The following is a 23,006-nucleotide window of genomic DNA, read 5'->3' as shown; positions in this document are numbered from 1 at the left end:
AAGGGCCTGGTACCGCACGGCACTTGACATACCTTTTGGGTGAAACGTAGAAATTGTTACCTCCTTCGAATACCATAAAATTTTATGCTTAATATTGTCACAGAATATTGCTTACAAATTACTTAGTAATAAATTAAAGAAAAAACTGTGTTTATTGGTTCATTTGTGACATCCCTTTGGGAATTCCGAAAAATAATATTAGCTCAGACGAGACATATCTTTAGGAAATTGGAATGATATTATTATAGACTTCAGGTTTTATTAACCTATTCCCACTTTTCACTAGTTCAGACTGGCAAAAAGTAGTTTATACAGGCGCCCACACTACACTGGACGCGTTCTTTGCGGCCGCGGGATTCGAATCCTGCGGCCGCGCAGCGCCGGCGTTGGTTTGTTGGAACGATATAGTGATGTAGGTCATTGAATCTCAAAGTGTCAGATACTCTAAAAAGAAAAGAAGCGTGAACAACTGTATTTATTTCTCTTCAAAATACCACCCATATATATAGTGTTACATATCTTTCACCTTCCTAGTTCTGATGGTGGCACTTGCAGATAGCCACTGACAAGTAAAGTCATGACGAATACTTTAATTTCTTCAGGGGTTACTTTAGGATCTTCTTCATATTTAAAAAGCGCATTCTTGCTCACTTCAGAGCACAAGAAATTCATAATTTCATCGTTAAAATTAAACTCAAAATATTTCGGGCAGCATCATATTTCGAAAAGTGGAACATTTAGCACTAGGGTAATGTATTGTTGTGGGAACTAGGTTATCCGCCATCCGGACAGTTGGTGTACGAAGTGATGATTTTCTCTTTTCACGGGCTATTAATCATTATCGGACATGGATTCTCTACTCCTGTGCGGAAATTACTCGCCTCAGCACTACTTCAGCTGGTGCTCGGAGCTCACCTTCAGTAAGGTTATCTGCGAGACTCCCTTCCTTTTCCTCAGCAGGATCTTCATCAGATAATACATTACATTCCGGCGGTTCAATGTATATGGCTTCAGTATCAGTATCCTCTTCTTCAATAACATGTAGTACCTCTTCAAGCGCCAAACCACTCGAATGAAGTTCACGTATCATTGGATGCGATACATCGCGCTCGCCACATGTGTTATAACGTGGACATTTTCTAGTAAAATCCACAATTATACAATTTAATGACACATATAAATCATTATTGGGAACTACAGTATGAATTGTTTCTTTAAAATCGCCCTTAGAACCATGGAGGAGAAAAGGAACAGAGAGGTACGGTAAGCGCCGTACAGTACCATACGGTACCAACAGATTAAATAGTGTCATAACAGCTAACACAGAAATGCTGACCAATTGCTTGTTATTTCAAATCATGCACTGATATTTCAAGATAATAAACCACGCGATAAAAATTGTATTGTGAAAATTTATAAATAAAATAAAGCAACTTACCGTAGACGGGCAGTCATTTTTATTCCTCTCAACACGATCTCAAATTCCAAGCAGTTGTTCTCGCAAACAAACGCTCAAAATAAAACCCTATATTGATTTCAGACATTGTAGGGAGTATCACCTTGACATTCAAAAGTGGAGTTGTCATATTTACGTCGCGAGTAATGATCAGCATGAGAAAATCTGAAGTAAGGCGCACTGGTACCATATGGTACCGCACGGCGTTGCCGGGTTAAAAGAGATAACTTGAATAACCTAACGGGTCAGTTGTGTTAATTTAGTGAAATGCTGTCCGGCTGCTCATATGATAGAATTCCGCTTGTCGTCAGTAACTATTATAGTTAGGCGCGATCTCGTTCGTTAGTTGCTCTTGCACTGATGGAAATAATCGTGGAAGTGAATTGTAAGATAGTCTTGTGTGCTACAGGTAAGTTCCGGAGACGTGTGTGTAATATAATTAGTGCTGTGATCCTTTATTGTGAATAGTTCCGCAAAGTGTTGTTATGTATTCATTCGGTAGGAATTACGTGATGTCCGTATGCATGAAATTAAGGCTCTTCGGTTGCTTTGCTTGGTTATTTAATTAATGTTTGTTTGATGCAGTGCATATTATGATGGTATAAGACGAGTGTAGGATCGTCTGAAGTAATGATTTGGTGTGAGATGATTCGTAAATGAGATTTATTGAATTGTTTATTACAGTAGTAGATTGATTCTTCGAGATGGTCAATGTGATAGGATGGTGTTATTGAATGACGTGTTACGCCGCGTATGTTGAGTAATGGATAAACGAGCGATATATTTAATGCTGGAATTGTAAGCGTTTTCGAAGAGATTTCTGATGAGGGCATATGAATTGTCACGGTTCGAGTTTGGGCATAACATAAATAACGGAACAGATGAGCGGATTTGTAGATAGGATTACACCTGAACTGTAGATGGAATTATTTGTTATCAATGTCACCTGTGATTGTGAATTAGTATTTGTAGTACTGCTTGAGGTAGCTATTTATGCATTAGCATTATTTTCAGCATTATGGAGAGGAGTTGATGCAGCGCTGACCTTCCGCCATTGGATTATTTTATCATGTCAGTAGTTGGTAGTTGATTTTCAGGTGCCGCTATGCGGAGCGTCCAGGTGTATGACGGCATATGATCATTTAGTTACTGAATAATGATATTATGATGGTTCATAAGAGATAATTCTATATTTCATTGAAGGGCCATTAGAAAATTCAAGTTGTCAATAGCTAGTTAGATATTTTGAGAATGAAACAGATAGAACAGGGAAGACAAGATGCGGATATAAGTGAGTTATAGTTGAATGAACAAACAAGTTAAAAAGAGGTGAAAGACTCGATTAACTAATTTCCAAAGAATTTTATAATTTATTTAAATGAAGTATCGAAAAGGTAATGAGTTATTGTGATATTTGAATTTAATGTTGGACAATTCTTTCAAGAAGGACTTTGATTGAACAGAGTGCGATAGGATTTGCATAAGAATATCTTCCAAACGTGTTGCTTGTTCAGATCATTATAATTATATTTAATTTAGATTGTTTATTAAAATTGAATGCCCTTCCAAATTTTTATTGTAGTTATCATTTCTTGTCTGATATATATAAGAACCAAGAGTAATGAGATGGGAGGTAGAATCATCAGTTTCTGATTAATTGTTGAGATTGTGACCGCTTTCTCGTCGAAGGGCCATGCCCTTGAGTGGAGTCTTGCGCAAACCACTGAATTCTAGTCGAGGCCTATTGAAGAAGATCATTATTTCGAATCCTACGCGTCCACGAACGGTCACAGTATTGACCCCGTATCAATACGAGCTCATTGAAAGAGTATCTTGGTATTAATTATATGAATTCCATAAGTTATACAATGAAATAAAATTTGTATAGCAAAGTAAGGGAGCACCAAGGTTGACCGACCACCAGCTTGAGCGAGGATACGCGGCAAGACTTTCAACAAGCAAGGTGGCAAAAATGACATTCCAGTCATAAATTCTCGTTAGGAACAGGACAGAATGACGAGAAAAACTTGGTGCACTGCAAAACAAAAGACTATGGGAACAATACACTCAATATCCAGGCCCATGAACGCCAAAAAGTGTGAAAAAAACATCATATAAAATTTGTAAAGGAACAATTGAGCTCAGTTATAAAATCACAACACGAACCACAGTCGAGAACATGTAGCTTTTAGGTCAAGGAAAATGTAAAGCTCAAACAAAAGGGTAGAAAGTCTCCAATCCTGGCCTACATGAGCTGGGAGGAAACAAATCCAAGAGCCCCGGGGTGGACGTGCAACCAGCCTGCCAATGAGCGGAAGTGTCATATTAATTACTACTTGGTGACTGGAGGAGACAGAGAGAAATCGAAGTGAACATGTGTTCGACGATAAATAAAATACTAGTTCATTTTGATTAAAACTCAGCACCACATATGTTACAGCCAAGAATTTAGAGGTAACTTTCATGTTGATTGAAGTAAAGAACTCTGGATGTTTACAAACGCAGTGAAAGTTTGATTGAAAGTTATTGGATTAGTGATTTTAATTTGCATTTTTGATTGATTTGTCTTCCTATTGTTTGTCTATATCTTGAATAAATTAGGAATTTGTTTTCTTGAATTGTTGCCCATTATTTAATAGATAGCTTCACCCATTACACAATGTTCGTCTGTCCAAGTATCATCATCATCATCATCATCATCATCATGTCCGACTCGTTGGCTGAATGGTCAGCGTACTGGCCTTCGGTTCAGAGGGTCCCGGGTTCGATTCCCGGCCGGGTCGGGGATTTTAACCCTCATTGGTTAATTCCAATGGCCCGGGGGCTGGGTGTTTGTGCTGTCCCCAACATTCCTGCAACTCACACACCACACATAACACTATCCTCCACCACAATAACACGCAGTTACCTCCACACGGCAGATGCCGCCCACCCTCATCGGAGGGTCTGCCTTACAAGGGCTGCACTCGGCTAGAAATAGCCACACGAAATTAATTTATTAATCATCATCATCATCATCATTAGCCAATTCTATCATTACATGATGTGGCCTCTCTAAGTCGTGAACTCTGGTAAGTCTTTAGCAGAACTCTCCAGGCAGAATGGTCTCGAGCAGTTCTCTGCCAGGTAGCACCAGCTATTCTCTTGATGTATTTGTCCCATCTGTCTGGTGGTCTTCCTCTAGGCGTTTGATGATCTCTTGGACTCCATTCTAACACTAGCTTCGTCCATCTGTCATCTTCCCTTCAAGCAATATGTCCAGTCCATTGCCATTTTAAGGTGCCTATTCTCTCAAGAATGTCATTAACTTTAGTGACTGATCTGATGTCATCTGCTCTCTTCTTATCTTTCCTTGTAAAATCCAGCATTGACCTTTCCATGCCTCTCTGCGCTGTCCTAAGTTTCCCTTTAGTAAATCTGTTCAGTGTCCGAGTCTCACAGCCGTAAGTCAGCACAGGTAGAATGCACTGATCATAAACTATTTTCTTAAGATTTACTGGCATATTTGATCTGAAGACAGTTGAGTTTCTTCCATACGCCTGCCATCCTAGCTTAATGCGTCAAAAAATTTCTGGTCTTATGTCACCTTTCATATTCATCAACTGGCCTAGATAGATATATTCATTGACCTTCTCTAACAGGATGTTGTTGATGTTCACAATTTCTGCTGTTACCCACTTGTTGGACATGACTTTTTTGGAAAGGTTCATCTTCAAGCCGACTGACTCACATTCCACGGCAAGATCAGTAACTAATGTCCAAGTATATCTTCCCCAAAATCTGTATCCATGGTAAATTTTACTTTTCTTAGAGAGTTAGGACTGAACATGCCTGAGAGACTATCTAGTTAGGGCATCACCAGATTATGACGGCGATATGGGGACAGTATGTCATATTAGTACATATTTCAAAATCATCATCATTAGTACTGCCATGTGATAAAGTTGAAAATTTATGTCACTGAGTGACAATCTTGTCAAAGATACAGTATAATATGCAATTTTGAATTGTTAAGCTGTTTACCATATTTTGCATTTTTAAATGGCAAATAATTATGTATTCAATAGAAAAATATCTATGAATGAATGGTAATTTGCATCTGTAAAGTATACAGGATATTCACACATTTGATTTAGATATACTTTGTCACTTTATGTCTCCATCTTTTTAATGATCTAAATCCTAGTCATCATGTTCCCCATGGAATTAACCTCTTGGGAGGGTTCAGTATTTATTGAGCTCCACTGCACTTTACTCGATCATATTATTATTATTATTATTATTATTATTATTATTATATCTCTTTGATTTAGTCATGAGAAAAGGTTATAGTTACAAATTTGAGCAAACTATGGTTACACACTTACAGAACAGAAATTGTAAAACTTTGCTACAAAACAAGGGTACCTTCTTGTAACCAAAGGCAAGATTCACAAAGAATTAACATTCTTTCCCATATGATACATAATATGATAAAAGATAGCCTCAAGCAAAAACACTACCAGTAAGCAATATGTAAGAAGATCTATTACATTAATACAAGAACATTACCTCCACGACCACCAAATCCACCAGATTTAGCCATTTCTGCCATCTCACAAAGTTTCGGATTCACAACTTGGTTTGCTTCACGCAGGACGGATATTAAATCACTTGCATGCTTCATATTATGTGGAGTGAAAAATGCATATGCTGTTCCTGTTTGGTGACTTCTTCCAGTTCGACCGATGCGATGAATGTAGTCTTCAGATGAAGATGGGTAGTCAAAATTGATTACAAACTTCACATCTTCAACATCTATAATATGATCAGTAAAATATGAGAAGTAGTGTTAAGAATGTCAATCAAAATTTGTAGAAAAGGGAAAAAGAAAAGTAGTTTACAATTTTTAATTAGTAAAAATTGCATTAAAAGATTAAACCCATGCAAGATTAAGTATGGAGGGTGTCTTTAAAATGTAAAAATTATCTGAAAATACACCCACCTTTGCTTGAAATGACCTACCAAAATCTGGACAACTTGTAGAATAAGCAGGTTTTAATGAGCTGAAGAATTCTGATGTATGACACTTTCCACAGATAGCCACACAATAAATATATTAAGATACCATACCAACAATTACTATGCATGTTTGTTTTTGGTTTCTTTTTCAAATAAGTAGGACTACATTGTAAATCTCTTGTATATTTTAATTTTCAGGTTCATATTTTGTAGACACTTAACCAAGTGCGAAAACTTCACTAGTCTCACACAAAGCTGAGTGGTCTTCCAAACTCTGATGGTGTGGAAAGAGGCAGTATTGGATCATGAACACACACACATATATATACACAAAAGCCCAGATGGTATGTGGGCTACCTGGAAAAAGTGCTTACTACATTCTCCAGGCTTCAAGAGCTCCAAGTCTATGGAACACGGTACCCAAAACTCTCAGAGGCAATGCCAGACATGCAATGCATGTGCACGTTATTTTTATCTCGCATGTGCCTCTGAAAAAGAAAGAACCAGACTGATGAATCAAGACAAAGGCAATAGAACACATCAAATAACATGAGAATAACCTTGCATCATTGACTTCCATCCCTCCAAAAAATGAATATGCATTATTTTTATGTTGGTATCTACTTAACTTAAAATATAATATAGTTAATACACACAAAAATCTAATGCATTAAATTTCCTTACAATGCTTCAACACTTAGAATGGCCTCTTAATCATCCATAATGTACTTTTTAATCCTAGACTTGCATAAGCAAAATAACAGGAAATTTTCTAGTGATTTACCTGGAATATTCACATAAGTACCCATCAACAACATTTCTATGAATAATCTAGTACTAAGATAAATAAAAGATCTCCATATTTTCAATAGGTGCCCATTAAAGAGAATTCATGCAAAAAGAAGATTAGGTCCAACTAAAATAAAGAAGTGGAAATTCAACATAAGAAAATCATGCAAGATATTTACTGTGAACTACCACCTCAACTGATTGCAGTCCAAATAAGAAAGTACAAATCAATATTCATCACAAATATATACACAAAAATAGTGGTACATTTTCATTAATAAATGTTTAAGATATTCTGCAGTATAAAATCTTATATGAAGATTTATATTTAAAAACGTAAATACCTGATGGAAAAGCACATAAACCTTGAATAAGCTACATGAACTTCCTGCACCTGTTGAGGCACTTGCTCCACAATGAAATGAGGCAAAGTCTCTGGACTTGGCTGGGAAAGTATTAACCACAGTTAAACTATGGTCTCCTCATCTTCATCTGATGTGAATCATTGGCCTCTGAAAGCATGTTTTAATTCCCCAAATACATAACATGTCAGAATTATAGAGTGGATGCATGACCACATCTTGAACTGCTGCAAAGTGTCATAGAAGCATGAGGTACTGCACTGTTATAGAGCAATATGACGCTTTTTGAGAGCAGACCAGGGTGTTTTGCCTTTAATGCCAGCCCCAACTTCCTCAGTGTCTTGACATAACACTCTGCTTTCACAGTTCCTCCTTCCTCCAGCAATTCCAATAGGACTGGCCCATGATGGTCAAAATATAATATTGTCATTCTCTCACCCACGCTGTTCTGTACAATCTTGTACTGTTTTGGTGGCATGGAGTCAACAGGTTTCCACTGATGGTTCACTTTCTTAGTTTTGGACTGGGAATGACGATACCACACCTCATCGGTTGTCAGAATGCATGACAACAACAGGCTACCCTTTTTGTTTATGATAAAGATTATGGAGAACTCAATGAGCACAGACTTTCTGGTACTGCAGCCTACTGGTGATGCAAGATGCAATGACAGATTCCACAGTACTTCTATGTCATCCACAACGAGACACTGATTAACTTGAATCAACTTATCCACATGTGCCAGTACAAAGTCAGTCAATTTCTATGATTGTCTGGTCAACTGTTGTTGCTAAGGGAAATGCATTCCTCTAGGAAATATTTTTGTCATGCGCGCTAGTGTTAGGGTCATGCAATAATCACCTTATGTAAGTACAGGTATGTGCATCTGCCTCTATATAACATCTTACATTAACAAAAAATTTACAACAGCACATTATTCCTCTCTTGGTCATTTGCACAATGGATGGCAAATACAGTCACAAGTGGTGTCTTGGCTGAAGGCTGACGACATTGTTTGAAGTAATAGGATCATCATCATATTCCTACAATCATAGGTCCTTGATTTTTAAGTGAGTGACCCTTACACAACTGAACAAAATTATATGAAGAGGATACTGATGCCAGATTATGTAGTACACATGTTCCATATATTTTAGTGTCCCTATGAGTAAATTATGTGTTCAGTGAATGGCTGGGAAAACATTGATTTATGCAAGTGCCTTCAAGTTAATTTCTGTATTAGTTCACGGTCAGCACAATGAAAAACAAATTAAACCAGGATAGGTCAAGCAATGCATTGGAAATCCCATCAGCGTCAATGGAAAAACACTGGAATACGTAGAGGAATATATATACACACACGTTGGCCAGAACAAGACATTCAAACTGTTCAGAGAAAGGTGTCAAACAGCAAATAGGATAAGCATGGAAGAGGTTCTGGTCCCTAAAGTTCATACTGCCTGACAAGACCCAGAAACTCACCCTTAAGGCTGAAGTCCTAGAAAAATATGCGATACCGGTACTACTATACAGATGTCAAACCTGGGCAATAACACTAAAACAAAGGCAAATGATCCAGAGATGCCAGCAGGTCTCATTGAGAGGCAGAATACTGAACAAAGATATACACAGGAGAACCGGCTTGAAGGATGCTATTATGACAGCCAATCAGCTAAAATGGAAATGGGGAGGATACGCAGCGAGACTGGACCAAACTCAATGAACTCGCAAAATGACAATGTGGGACCCTAGAGAAGGAGGATAGAACATGGGAAGGCAAAGAACTAGATGGACAGACTGGTTTGCGAGATGGGGAGGAAATCAATGGACAAGAACAAAGATAATACAAGAGTGGAAAGGCCTAAGAAAAATAGTCTGCAGAGATCACTAGGCTAACCTTATACGAGTTGTCCACTCAGAAGGGATAAGCATTCGGTTCAAGCCCTGTGATGTGCTAGGTCGATTAAAATACATATCATAGAAATTGTGCAAGGGTGAAATATACAACAGTGCACTTCCACAAAGCAGGAAACCTGAAAGTCACCTTCCTGATCACTCCAGGATAAAACAGCAAAGTGCCAAGAATACAACAAGAGGTTTTTATAAAGTGGTGAACCTAAAAATCATCGTGAACACTGCGGAAAGAAGCCATGCAAGTGTAAAGTATGTTACAGTACATCCTGAGGACAAGGGTGAAATACACAATAGTACACCTCCACAAAGAGGGAATCATGATGGTCATCTTCTGATCACTCAAGGAAGCAGCAAGGCAGGTGTCAAATAGACATTAAGACATTTGCATGAAGTGGTGATCTTATAAGTCATCACAGAACACATAGTGAAAAGAGGACATGCAAGTGTAAAGTATGTAATAGAGAATTTCCATGTAGGGATAAGCTCAAGAGCTTAAATACTCTGAGGAGAAGCTATGCAAGAACGAAATGTACAGGGGTACGCTTTCACAAAGAAAGAATCTCAACCCTCCCTGGGGAAAAACTGTACGAAGTGTCAAGAATGTAATATGTTCTCACGAATTGTAAATCTCGAAGGACACAATTGCATCCACTCGGAGGTGAGACTACACAAGTGTACAACATGCAGTAATACATTCTCACAAACCAAACTAGGAAATAACCTACATAATAATGCTCCTCAGGACTTGCTCACCTGATGAGTTAAAGTGAGTATTGTCCCTGCATTGCAAGAAGCCATAGCCCTTAAGGGATTTAAAAGGCTATTTATTTATTTATTTATTTATTTATTTATTTATTTATTTATTTATTTATTTATTTATTTATTTATTTATTTATTTATTTATTTATTTATTTATTTAGGTCGAACAGAGTCTGTGAAACACCATCCCATATCCTTTACGTGTTCTTACAAAACCTACAGAGCTATGCTACTCTGGTTCCTTCTAACTTCAAAGAGATGCTTCTGTGTGTAAATAACACCAGTGGTTGAGGTTCTGTTTCTATGTTAACTCATGGTGAAAAGGTTATTGTATTCTGATTCCTGTGGTGTCTGTAAGACAACATACGACCTCTCCTGACACTTTAACATGATGTTCATATGTCTAATTGTTTTAATTCATTGTTGTCATTTTGCACTATACATTCAAAATAGAAGTATTACATGGCATTAATGTTAAGAAGACCACAGTATTAGTTGTGAGTAAACATTCTGAATGAATTCACACCAATATCAAGCTTACTGACAAGATAGTGGAACAAGCCACCAGTTTCCCTTAACCATAAACTTTAAAAAAATATGTAACAGAAATGTAAAAAGAAATTACAACAAATCATTAAAAAATTATAGTAGTACTAATAGCAAATATGGAAGTAGTAAAGTTAAAAATAATTATAGAACGTACATGAATGTGATAATTATAAAACTAATAACAGTAACAATAAAAGAAGAAAATACAGTAAAAAAACTTTAACGTTCAAATACATTTCTAATTTTTATGAAAATATGCTCATGCACACACTCATTCACACTTCACTCACCATACACAGGCCAGCTAGAGGCATTCAGCAAGTGATTTTGGCAATTCATCTTAAATTTCCTACAAGAACATAAATCTCTAATGTTAGCAGGGAGGGTATTAACAGTCTAGGAGCAGTGACTACAAGAGAGCGGTTGTAAGCCCTGGAGTGACAGAGATGTGGTTAAAGAAGGCCAGATTGTGTACTGTGTTATGATAGGAGGAGAGGTAATCATTGACGAAAGATAATTTGGTACACCGGAGTTTAAAACTCCATGCAGAAGGGGTAACGTGGAGACTGCAATGCTCTTACACATAGCTCCCTACAATAAGGTGAAATGTGAGAATCATATCACAGCTTAAATATAAATTTAAAACAGGTGTTTAAACTCCGTTTGAGCATCTTATTACTGTCTTACGATATGTCTGTAAGTACAGTGTCGCAGTAGTCTAAAATAAGTAAAATTTGGGATTGAACCATCCATATTTTAAGATGTTTTGGAAATATAGTACAGTAGCATTTGAGAGGAAAATGGGATTTCTGAACTTTATGGCATGTATTTGTCACTTGTTCAGTCCAGTTTAGCATCTCAGTCATTAAAATACCTAAGTATTTTTACTGACATACAATAGGGCATGACAGTACTGTATTATTTTAACAAGTTAAAGTTTAATTTGGTACCAATTATTATAGTCTGAATTTTGATAGGATTTATTAACAAGCTGTTATTTTTTGAAACAGTCACCGAGTCATTAGGGAGCAGATTTTTATGTGCTAAAAATGTGAAAAATATTTTTTTATGTGCTGAAAAACTTTAAAATATGTGATAACAAATTAAAATTATTTTCCTTTAAATATCACATAACTACTCGTGCTCAAGACGTAAATAAGTGTACTGTTTTATATTAGAATATGGTGCTACCAAACGTGCTCCTTAAGGCAAATTGGTGTGTGTATGGAAACGTGCAGTATGGTATATTAATTTTTTATATGCCAGAGTAGATATTATGAATGGTTATTTTTTTAAAGGTAATGTTTTGTTTAAATATGGCAAAAGCAACCTATCATCTTTGAAACAATGGAACCAGTTCGTACTCACCCATCACAGGCTGGAATATTAGTTGCTAGAAGTAGTATCAGAATTGCAGTGAACAACAAAGGTCATCTCCAAATTGTCCACAACAAATGCATGCCGATTATCTCTAAAGAAAGCCTTATACCGCGAAAACGATTGCTCCACATCACAGGAAGTCAGACGTGCATAGTTAAAGATAGAAATGTCACCAACACTAACGCCATCAATTTTACCAACATGAGCACCCTCTAATACATTAGATATTTAGCACATTTTGAACTCACTCTGTTTTCCCAGAACAAATTTTGATATTTGACCTTTAACAGTCCCAGTACCTGCGGAGCCAAGTGAATCTAATTTATTTTCAACAGCACGCGCTTCCTTCACTGTTTCGGACAACAGGTTAGTGGATTTTTTAAGTATGTCTATAGTTTTACACAAGAAGCTTAGATTGGCAGATATAAATGCCAAATCATTTTTCAAAGAGCTGTCTTTCAGTATCTCTTGAAGAATCTTAATTGACGACGCCTCGTTTTTATCTAGTGCATTCACAACGGATCCAAAACTTTCAAAATTGTCTGCGTAGTATACCACAGCACTAAGCCAGGTACCCCACCGTGTAACAATAGGCAGAGGAGGAAGCGCAAGATCCAGGTTTTCTCTTTAAACAGATCGATTCTTGAGAGTGCTTTTACAAAGACTTCTTTGCCATCAGACACTAATTTATCCACTTGAGAATACTGAGCCCGCACAGTTTCACATAAACTGTGTAGAGCATGAACAATGCAAGTTACATGTATCATTTTCGGAAAGCTCACAGAAAGGCCTTCGGCTGCCTTTTTCATGTAAGCTGCACTATCAGTAAGGAAAAGCAATACATGGTTGTATTTTATACCTTTTGGCCAAAGTAAGTGCATAGCTTCATTGAATAACCTAGCTACAGTGACATGGTTTGCAGCAAGCATGTCTTTACACACTAGCAAATAAGAATGTTCACAAGCAGTTTTGTCATTCTTCAACACACCAACTATAACATTTCCTATTTTTCTGCCACTTGAATCAGTGGTTTCGTCAATGCTCATCCACAGTTTTTCACTATCACATACTGCCCGAATTCTCTGTAAAGTTTCTTCGTAACATTTTGGGAGATAGTTTTTCTTTAATGTGGATTCGTCTGGAGGCTTAGTACTTTGTTAGGAAATTTCTCAGTCCTGATTTATTTATTTTGCCAAGAGGAATGTCGGCGCAAACAAATGCTCTGCACACATCTAAATAATACTGGGAATATTTAGATGGGCCTGCATTTGAAGTAGCTGGTTCAGCTATTAGTAACTGTCACGAACGCACACGCGAAGCAGCTGCAGTATGCTTATTTCCAGACAAATGCTGGGTTATTTGAGAAGGTTGATCTGCACTTACTGTTTTACCACACAGTTGGCAAAATAATACTTTTCCATTGGTAGTGAAAATGCTTTTAAATTCCACTACATATTGTTGAAGATGCGACCTTGTACTTGACTTCTCTTTTGGTATTATTTTGCAGGTTACGACACACGCATTTATGGTGAATTACTGTTTCAATAAAAAGAATAGCAGCAGACACTGAAGGAAATATTTCTTAGAAATCCATATAAAATCACACGACCACGGGAATGATATATAGACCTGAACAGCTAACCTTACTCTTAGGAGTGGGTCAAACAGGATGCAGCTTCACGTCCAGATATTCGGAGCACGTCAACGCAGTAAGATATAACAAGTTTTCTGCTCTAGGCCAACATATTCACGACTCTAATCATAAGTTCACTGACAATGAACATGATTTAGAGATCCTTCAAATAACAAACAAAGGGCCAATCATGAACATTACTGAAAATTGTTTTATTCATTGCGATCAATATTTTAATCTTAATTATAATTTGAATGAAATTTCTGAGAGACCCATTATCCTTTTTGATCTCTTAATTAATTGGCTAAAAAATATTAGACTCCCAAAAAACAATTCGATCTTTCAAACTATACGCAATATACAGGGAGAATAATTTAAGTGTTCAGACTTCTGCTCGCATGCCGTGGAAAGTCCCGAGCAAGCGCCATATGGCTTCTGTCAACACTGGCGAGATAAGAAGTGTTCACTGCCAGCGCGCAGCTGTTTAAGCACTTTGTCCCTCAGTTCGCTAGTAACTATTGGACTTTTAAAGTGTGTTTTACGTAATATTGTCAAATCTTGCTCTATAGTAGTGAACCGATGACCGACTGCACTCATACGTTGGCCCATTGAGGAAAATTTCTTGCGTCTCTCGGCGTTGACATGCTCAAGATATCTTACCGTAAAACTGTGTCCAGTTTGCCCTACATAAGATTTTTCGCATTGATGACATTTTAATTTTTAAACCTCTCAATCTAAATGTTTGTCCTTTCCTAGGGAATTAACAATATTGTAGTTTTTAAAAAATTTGCTTAGTATTATTAGTGGTTGAGTACGCAATCTTATAGCTCTGTTTTCTGAACAGATTGGTTACTCCATATATATTAGGATTATTAAAATTGAAACTGGCATATTTGTCTTCTTTATTTCGGGTGTTAGATTAGTTTGAAACTTGTTTGAATTTCCTGATTATTTATTTACCATATTAAGTCCAAAACCATTATATTGGGCTTGTTTACAGATAAAGAGCAGTTCTTTTTCTCGTTCTACACGGGAGAGGGAAGAGGTGCCAACCACTGAAGTGGATTATCAGTAATTGCCCTCCGCCCCCGAGAAAAATTTCTCAAGTCAAGTCCAAAGCGTGCTCCTCCCTTCTCGATAATGACACCCTGTTTGTCCTTCCCTCTAGCAATCCATTCGAAAGTATATCATATTACACAATAACATTTGCACACAACCTATTAGTTCTGTGATAAAACATTCCTTGTAGCTTGTTTCTCAAGAAGCAGCTGCTTTTCAGTGTAGTTTTTCTTGAAGCATCCTTCAAATGTGATGACATTTTCGTCTTCTGAACCATAAGCGATTCCAGTGCAGATGTGCTTAATGTAGGCCTCACTTCTTTCTCTCAACTGTCAGAAACACTTAACACAGCAAATACAACATCATTGAAGGATGTATAGTGGAGAAGAGCAGCGCCTGAGCTCCTTCATTCACAATGAATTTTACAACACTTATGAGTAGGAAGAGGAAGTCACGATAGAATAAGTACTGTTGCCAACTTACAAGCATTGAAACAAGGATGATTTAGGAGAAATGTCCAATCTGTTCGAGCCTTTTTTTCCCCCTCTTTTCTTTTTTAAAAATTATTTTTCTGATAATGTCAGCTTTTCCGTAATAGTTTCCCCTTTGACCGTAATTCTGTAATCGTTGGCACCTCTGAGAGAGGTATATTGAATGCTCTGTATATGTGACTATAGCAAGCTGATCTTTTTTTTGTGATTCCGGATGTAATGAGTGGTTCTTTTTCATTGTACATAGTGTTATGTAGTATCGTAGATACATAGAAAGCCCACTTTTACTCCTACTATGATAAAGAACCACTCATTACATCTGGAATAACAAGAAAGAATCCGCTTACTATAATCACATATGCAGAGCATTCAATATACCTCTCTCTCCAATGTAGAACGAGAAAAATAACTGTTCTTTATCTGTAAACAAGCCCAATATAACGGTTTTGGATTTAACATGGTAAATAAAATAAGGAAATTCAAACCGAAGTTTCAAACTAATCTAATACCCAAAATAAAGAAGACAAATATGCCAGTTTCAATTTTAATAATCCTAATATACATGCAGTAACAAATCTGTTCAGAAAACAGAAGATTGTGTATTCAACCAGTAATAATACCAAGCAAAAATTTTTTACCTACAATGGTGTTAATTCCCAAGGGAAGGACAAACATTTAGATTCAGTGGTTTACAAATTAAAATGACATCAATGGGAAAAATCTTGTGAAGGGCAAACTGGACGCAGTTTTACAGTAAGATATCTTGAGCATGTCAACGCAAAGACACGCAAAAAATTTTCCTCAATGGGCCAACATATGAGTGCAACCGGTCATCGGTTCACTACTACAGAGCAAGATTTGACAATATTATGTAAAACAAATAAAGGTAGTCTACTTAATACACTACAAAATATATATATTTATTTAGATCAGCAAAGTAATCAGGATAATAACCTGAATGATATAATTGATAATAGGAACCCTTTATACGAAGGGATATTATTACATCTGGAAACACTAAGCGTCAAAAATAATACAGACAAAAGAAAGAAAATGATCAAATTCCGTCCTCCCATATATCTATTCCCCCTACCCCCTCTTCTAAAGCCAAAACCGCGACCGTAAGCGACATGCCTCCTTTCCACTCCACAGCCTTGCCTCCCCCGAAGGTGAAGCAAGCTTCAGAACACACACATTATTTCACAAGACGGAAGGCTGCATCAGCTGTTGCTCCTCCAAGGACACAGTAGATTTGTCGTCAACAAGGTATGAAACCACTCTTAAATTCTAGGTTTCCTCGTGCAGATTTACAAACTATTAAAAGCAATCCCCCATTTAATTTAATTTAATTTCAGATTTCAGGGAACCTTTTTTTAATAATAGTATGACAGCAATCAGCTTCAGGGATCCTGCATTAAGTGAATTCAAGACACACTTTTATAAAATTAAAATAAACAACATTCACCTTGCAAAGAGCTAAGAAAAAAATAGAACAGTGACAAAGAAAAATTTATCTTCAAAAACTTTTTATTAGTAGACAACTAGAAAATCGTACATCATAGTGGAAAAAGTGCTGGGAACAAACACATTGTTTTTATATCTGTTCAAATGAATAGATATAGTTTTAATATAGGTTAAAATAAGTAAATCCATTTTACTTCCCATTTCACTGCCCCATTCAACCATCCACATTGATATAAATTTTTTTAATTCACATAGATTTTAAGCAAAACAAGGTACCCATTAAGATGCTTTTAAGAGGATAATATACCTTTTAATTTCACCAAAGCACTGTAATATAGCTGAGGATGTTCGAAATGGAACGAAACATGTACTCTATATGATAAATTGATTTGCTTAAAGCAAATATAAGTATCAAAAAGGTGGAAATTTACTGTTATTGATTCAATGTAAGTAGTATGTGCCAAGCTGTCAGTAGAGAGATGGTGTGGAACGAAATTAGTAGACAAATAAGTTTGAGTGGTGTCTTTAAAAATAGGAAAGATCATAATATGAAGATAAAGTTGGAATTCAAGAGGACAAATTGGGGCAAAATTCATTTATAACAAGGGGAGTTAAGTATTGGAATAACATACCAAGGGAGATGTTCAATAAATTTCCAAATTCTTTGCAATTATTTAAGAAGAAAAAAGACAACAGATAGGGAATCTAGCACCTGGGTCATTGCTCTAAATACAGATCAGTGGTGACATGGTTACAGAAGTGATAGAGTAGAGCTCATGTTTAACATCATTTGCACTAATGATGCAGGAAGAGAACTGGTGGCGCTTGGAACGGCATGCAGAGCTTGCGGGGTTAGTCTGTAATGGAGCTAGTCCAACTTTGGGCACAGAAAAGTAATTATTTAACGTATCTAGAGACATGGTGGGAATGTGCTCCTCTAAGTCTTTGCCTATCCCCAAACATCATAACTTCTTCCAGGTTTGGGTTAGATTATTATTATTATTATTATTATTATTATTATTATTATTATTATTATTATTATTATTATTATTATTATTATTATTATTTATTCTTTGTCATTTAGGCCTACTGAGGACCACGGGGCTCTTATCTACTCTTCGGTAAAGTTGTTGCTTTCTTCTTCTTCCAATACTCCTTCATTTGCTGACTATGAGCCAGCTTTCTCTTCTCTGTCCACTTAGTTCCTGTAATCTTCGTACCTGTAAGGGACGTTGGGAAAACACCGTGTCAGATGGCTTGACGGAACAGTATTCGGTCGTGAGTTTATCCCAGTGGAATACCTAGTTGGTCCATATCCGACTTAACTGGCGTGATCCATTTGTTCTTAGAAGCCTTGCCCCTTCTTGTTACTATGAATATCCTGTTGGCGAGTCATTCGGCATCCAGACGGGCCAAGTGCCCATAAAAGGTAATGCGCCTTTGCCTTATACACGTGACGATGTCCTCCTGGTGTTCATACAGTTCATCATTATGGCGGATTCTGTAAATGCCTCCTTCCTCTCTGATTGGTCCTAATATCCTCCTCAGGATCTTCCTCTCTTTTAACTCCAGCTTTCTGAGTGGGCCCTTCCTGGCCATTACAAGGTACTCGGAAGCAAACAGAACAGATGGTTTGACGACCGAGTTGTAGTGTGAGTTTGAGGTTCTTGGAGAGGCACTTAGATGAATAGATATGACACGAATGATAAGCATCTATTATTATTATTATTATTATTATTATTATTATTATTATTATTATTATTATTATTATTTGCCACTAACTGTTCAAAGTAATGGAATTTACTGTATCTAATTAGCTGTTTAACCTTTTTCCTAAATTTCCTGTATTGATCAAAGTCCTCTTTGTCATGCGTGAATCTGTATTTTCTGCACAAACTGTCACGACTGGCCATAGCAGATCTAATCTTGGTTGTCAACCAGGGGAAGGGGGATGGGTGAATCTTACCTGCCTCTTTGGAGCATGTTTGCCATACAAGTTCAGCACTAATGAGTTGAATCTGTTAACTTTTGAGTCAGTGTCATGAAGATTATGCAAGTCAACCATGGTAAGTTATGTACATAATTGCGTTAAGCTATAGAAGTCAATATGTTTTGTCTCTTAAAATAACACAGCGTGCTTTATACTTCGGTCCTCGGATCGACTAACATAAATGCACAAAGTCATGAGTTTAAATTCTACGAGCTGGGATCTGTCTGTGCTTAATGACTTTCTGGGGGTTGATTTGCTATTTTAAGATTAATTAAAGTGCGAGTCGAGTCGTCAGGGTAGTTGATATGGTTCATAGTGTTAAATGGTAGGATTTCCATGCTCAGAGTGTGGAATAAAGTAGGCCTACACAGTTTTTCCGATTCACTAGTTTGTTTTAACAAGTCACATGTGACTATGTCTTCGTAGACCAAGATGAGATCTGTTAAAGCTGCTTTGAAGTCATCTATTTGTCTAATATTAGGTGGTTTATATACAATTCCCATAAATATTTTCTTAATACAGTTGAGTTCAACAAACATATACTCGGTCGCAGGGGAAGGCTTGGGTCTGACGTGCAAATAATCTTGCATTTTAAATCATTCCTGTAGTAAAAAGCTATTCCAACTCGTCTGTCAGTACAGTCATGTTTTACAAGCCAATAACCCTCAAGATTTACTGCAGAAGACTGTAAATCTCTGCATAACCAGCTTTCTGATATGCCAATACACTCCACCTTATTCATTTCAAAAATAGCCTGTAGTTCTTCCAGGTGTGTTGCAATGGATAGTGAATTTAGGTGACAACAGTAGAAAGCTCCCAGGTGGTTCATCAGCTCTCTCCTCATCATGGATACCATTGTCCCAGAATATGGGAAGGGTGAGGGTTGGGTCAAGAGGGGAGGTGAGAAATGTGGGTCGTTGCCCGACTCCTCTATCAACATAAAAGGAAAATTAATAGTAGGTACATGAAATAAGATGAGCTTACCTGAGAATAACACTGAATACATTCACTGACTATTGTTCACTCGCACAAACATAATGAGAGCTGTATAGTCCACTCATTCATCCTACACAGCTACAGCATTTAATTGCGCAATCGTGCATATTTGAGTCTGTGTGTTGTCTCTTCAAACACATGTTCTCCCATCCTGAGTCCAGCAGTTTCTTGGTACACAGATGTCCCTGGCATGATTTAATATACTTTTCCTCACACTTGTCAGGGATTATGTGAGAAGAAGTCCACTACCCTTCAGCGCACACTTGGCATGCCACACATGATCATGGTAGTGCAGGAATTTTATTATAATTGGGAGATTTTCTTGTGCAACCACTTGTGCAGATGTCTGGTTTTTGCACCCCAGTTGGTGACAGTGGTCAATATCACTCAATGACAGCTCAACTGAAAACTGAAGTTTACTTACATCCAGAGACTGCTTATAAACATCTTAGGATGGTTCTGCCAGGACACTGTGTAGCAGTAAACAACTGTGATGACTATATTGCTCAACCTCATCTAATGCCCCATTCTGTTTCTGAATTCTGTCCTCAATCACACTCAGCTGTTTTGTCATGTCGCTAATTGCTCTTGTTACTTGAATTCCTGGATTTTACATATAGGGTTTGAAGTACAGTCAGAAGGTTGGCAGCACTTATAGCAGAGTCCAAGCAGGTTTGAAAATCCTTCACCACCTGTTCAAATTCATTTATTTTACTAATTGTTTTTTTCAGAGCCATGACAGGAGTGTAAAACTGAATCTATGTTCCACAATTACACACAGACCAAAACTTTCTGCAACTTATTATGCAAACTGAGTAGGATGTTTATGGAGCGATCTTATTCACGCAGCACACTAGTCACACTATGTTGTTAGGTTTAAGAATAAGAGAAATCTTTTGATCAGAGCAAATTTAGATTTTAGAATTAGGAAGAAATTTGTGTTGTCTTTTGTATTGAGTGTACTATGGATGTGAATCTTGGACAATCAGCAATCAGTATTGGAAATAACTGGAAGTGTTTGAGATGAATTCCATGGATTAAATGGATTGAAAAGAGAAACAAAAAAACATTCTGCAAGAAATTCAACGGAAAAGACAACCAATGCTAACAATACAAAGAAGAGGAGCTAAATTCACTGGCTAAATTCACTGGCTATATCTTGTGACATAATACCTTTTCTAACCAATCTAGTAAAGGGAAAATCATGGTGAAGAAAGGCTGGAGATGACCGAGGAAAAAATTCCTTCAGGACTTGGCAAAGAATCTTCAATATGGTTCCTACTATGAAATAAAATGAGGAGCAGAGAACAATGGTTGGATTAGCAAGGCATTCCCTTTAGACACTGATATGTCATTTTAATGCCTTCTTTTAGGGTAGTGAAAGTTACAAAATGGCCAAGAAAGCTCTGAAAGATTTGACCTGTCAAATGATACTAATGCACAGTTCCTACATGAAATGCTTCTTGATGAAACCAAGCAGGGTGGAACGGATGATTAACAGAGTGAAACAGAAGAAGACCATACTCCTGGAGTGCTGTTTCCACCTCTTGGGCTGTTGGTGGGGTTTGTGTGTTCAGGTTTGTTTTTTACTGGGGTGATTACATTCATTTTTAGAACTTCATTGGGTTATTCACAGTTTAAAAGTTTACTCAATGCTTTTGCCACAATTTTGGCATTTTCCTTGTTACTATATGCTCAGCCCTCAATTTTCAGCATTGACGTACTATCTGCGAACTTCGCTTAACCGAAATGCTCTGGCAAAATTGTATTTTAATATTTTGTTTTTACCCTCTTGTTTTTAGCCGTCGATATTAGTAATTCTCTTGCTATATGTGCTGAGAGCGACTAGGCAAATCCCAGTTTTATATTATGACTTATGCCAGAATGCATGTGTAGCATGACACAAAACATTTTCTTACCCTCTAGTTCGTTCTATGATACATTTGTTCTTGAAAAAGCAGGAATTATTATTATTATTATTATTATTATTATTATTATTATTATTATTATTATTATCATCATCATCATTGTCATAATTATTAGTATTAGGCCCTACTGTATTATTCGTCATGAAGATTATGCAGATGACTCCGACCTTGACAATAGCATTTCTGAGAATCGAGTTTCATTAGATGATGGATTTAATGCATTTAAGGTAAGACTAATTTCAAATATTTATTAAAATACAGTACCACACGCTTTAGTTACAGTACTGTAATAAAATTATTGTACACAGTATTCAGTTCAGCTGTAACAAAAAAAAAAGTTTCATTATTTCAGATTGCTTTGTGCTTTGTTGAACGAAGCAATGAACCTACACCAGCTGATGTATTGTTGATTAAACGGTGGCGCGACATAGATGCACGACAGTCCTGCACCAAGAAAATTCAGAAGAAAATCACTGATTTTATACAATGAGTGACATTATGTAAACATATTAATGTTAATATACAGTATGCACCTTTGCTTAACAGAGTTTATGCATTTTTATTTTGACATTTAACTTCCGAAGTATTTACCATGTGTTATCCGAAAAAAATGCGTCAACCAAAGTGGCTCCGTCCCCTTTATTTCGGGTAAACGGGGTTCTACTGTAGTCTCAATTTTTTTTTTTACATCACACCAACACAGATAGGTCTTATGGCGACAAAGGGATAGGAAAGGTCTAGGAGTTGGAAGGAAGCAGCTGTGGCCTTAATTAAAGTACAGCCCCAGCATTTGCCTGGTATGAAAATGGGAAACTATGGAAAACCATCTTCAGAGCTGCCGACAGTGGGATTCGAACCCACTATCTCACGGATGCAAGTTCACAGCCGCATGCCCTTGACCATACGGCCAACTCGGCCGGTGTCTCTAATATTGGTTTTGTGGTAATTTTCTTCTATTGAGTTGATTAGATCTTTCTGAGATTGTCTCTTGATTTGCCTGATAATGTGAGTGAATTTTTTCTGATATTTTTGAGGTTGATGGCATTTTTTCTGTTTTATGGGTTTGAATTCTAATCATGTTTGGTGTCTTTCTTCATGAATTTTATCACATTCTGAATTACAGCAGGCATGTCTTTTACATGGGGTTAAAAGGGCTAAAATTTAGCTTCTTGTCTGAGAAACTGTATCAGGTCTAAATTTTATGGATCATGTAGTTTCTTGATATTTAGTCATTT

The 23,006-nt window shown here is 36.9% G+C and overlaps 1 protein-coding gene across 1 annotated transcript in view; it reads right to left on the bottom strand.

Moving 5' to 3' along the window:
* Nucleotides 1–23,006, bottom strand: part of LOC136878881 (uncharacterized) — a 309,809-nt gene that overhangs the window by 15,330 nt on the left and 271,473 nt on the right. Inside the window, exon 11 of the mRNA XM_067152445.2 lies at nt 6,008–6,253. Within this exon, the coding sequence (XP_067008546.1) occupies nt 6,008–6,253 (246 nt within the window). The remainder of the gene's footprint in view (nt 1–6,007; nt 6,254–23,006) is intronic.

Source organism: Anabrus simplex, chromosome 8 (genome assembly GCF_040414725.1).
Source record: "Anabrus simplex isolate iqAnaSimp1 chromosome 8, ASM4041472v1, whole genome shotgun sequence".
Classification (NCBI taxonomy): Eukaryota; Metazoa; Arthropoda; class Insecta; order Orthoptera; family Tettigoniidae; genus Anabrus; species Anabrus simplex.
This window is presented reverse-complemented; position numbering and strand designations above follow the sequence as displayed.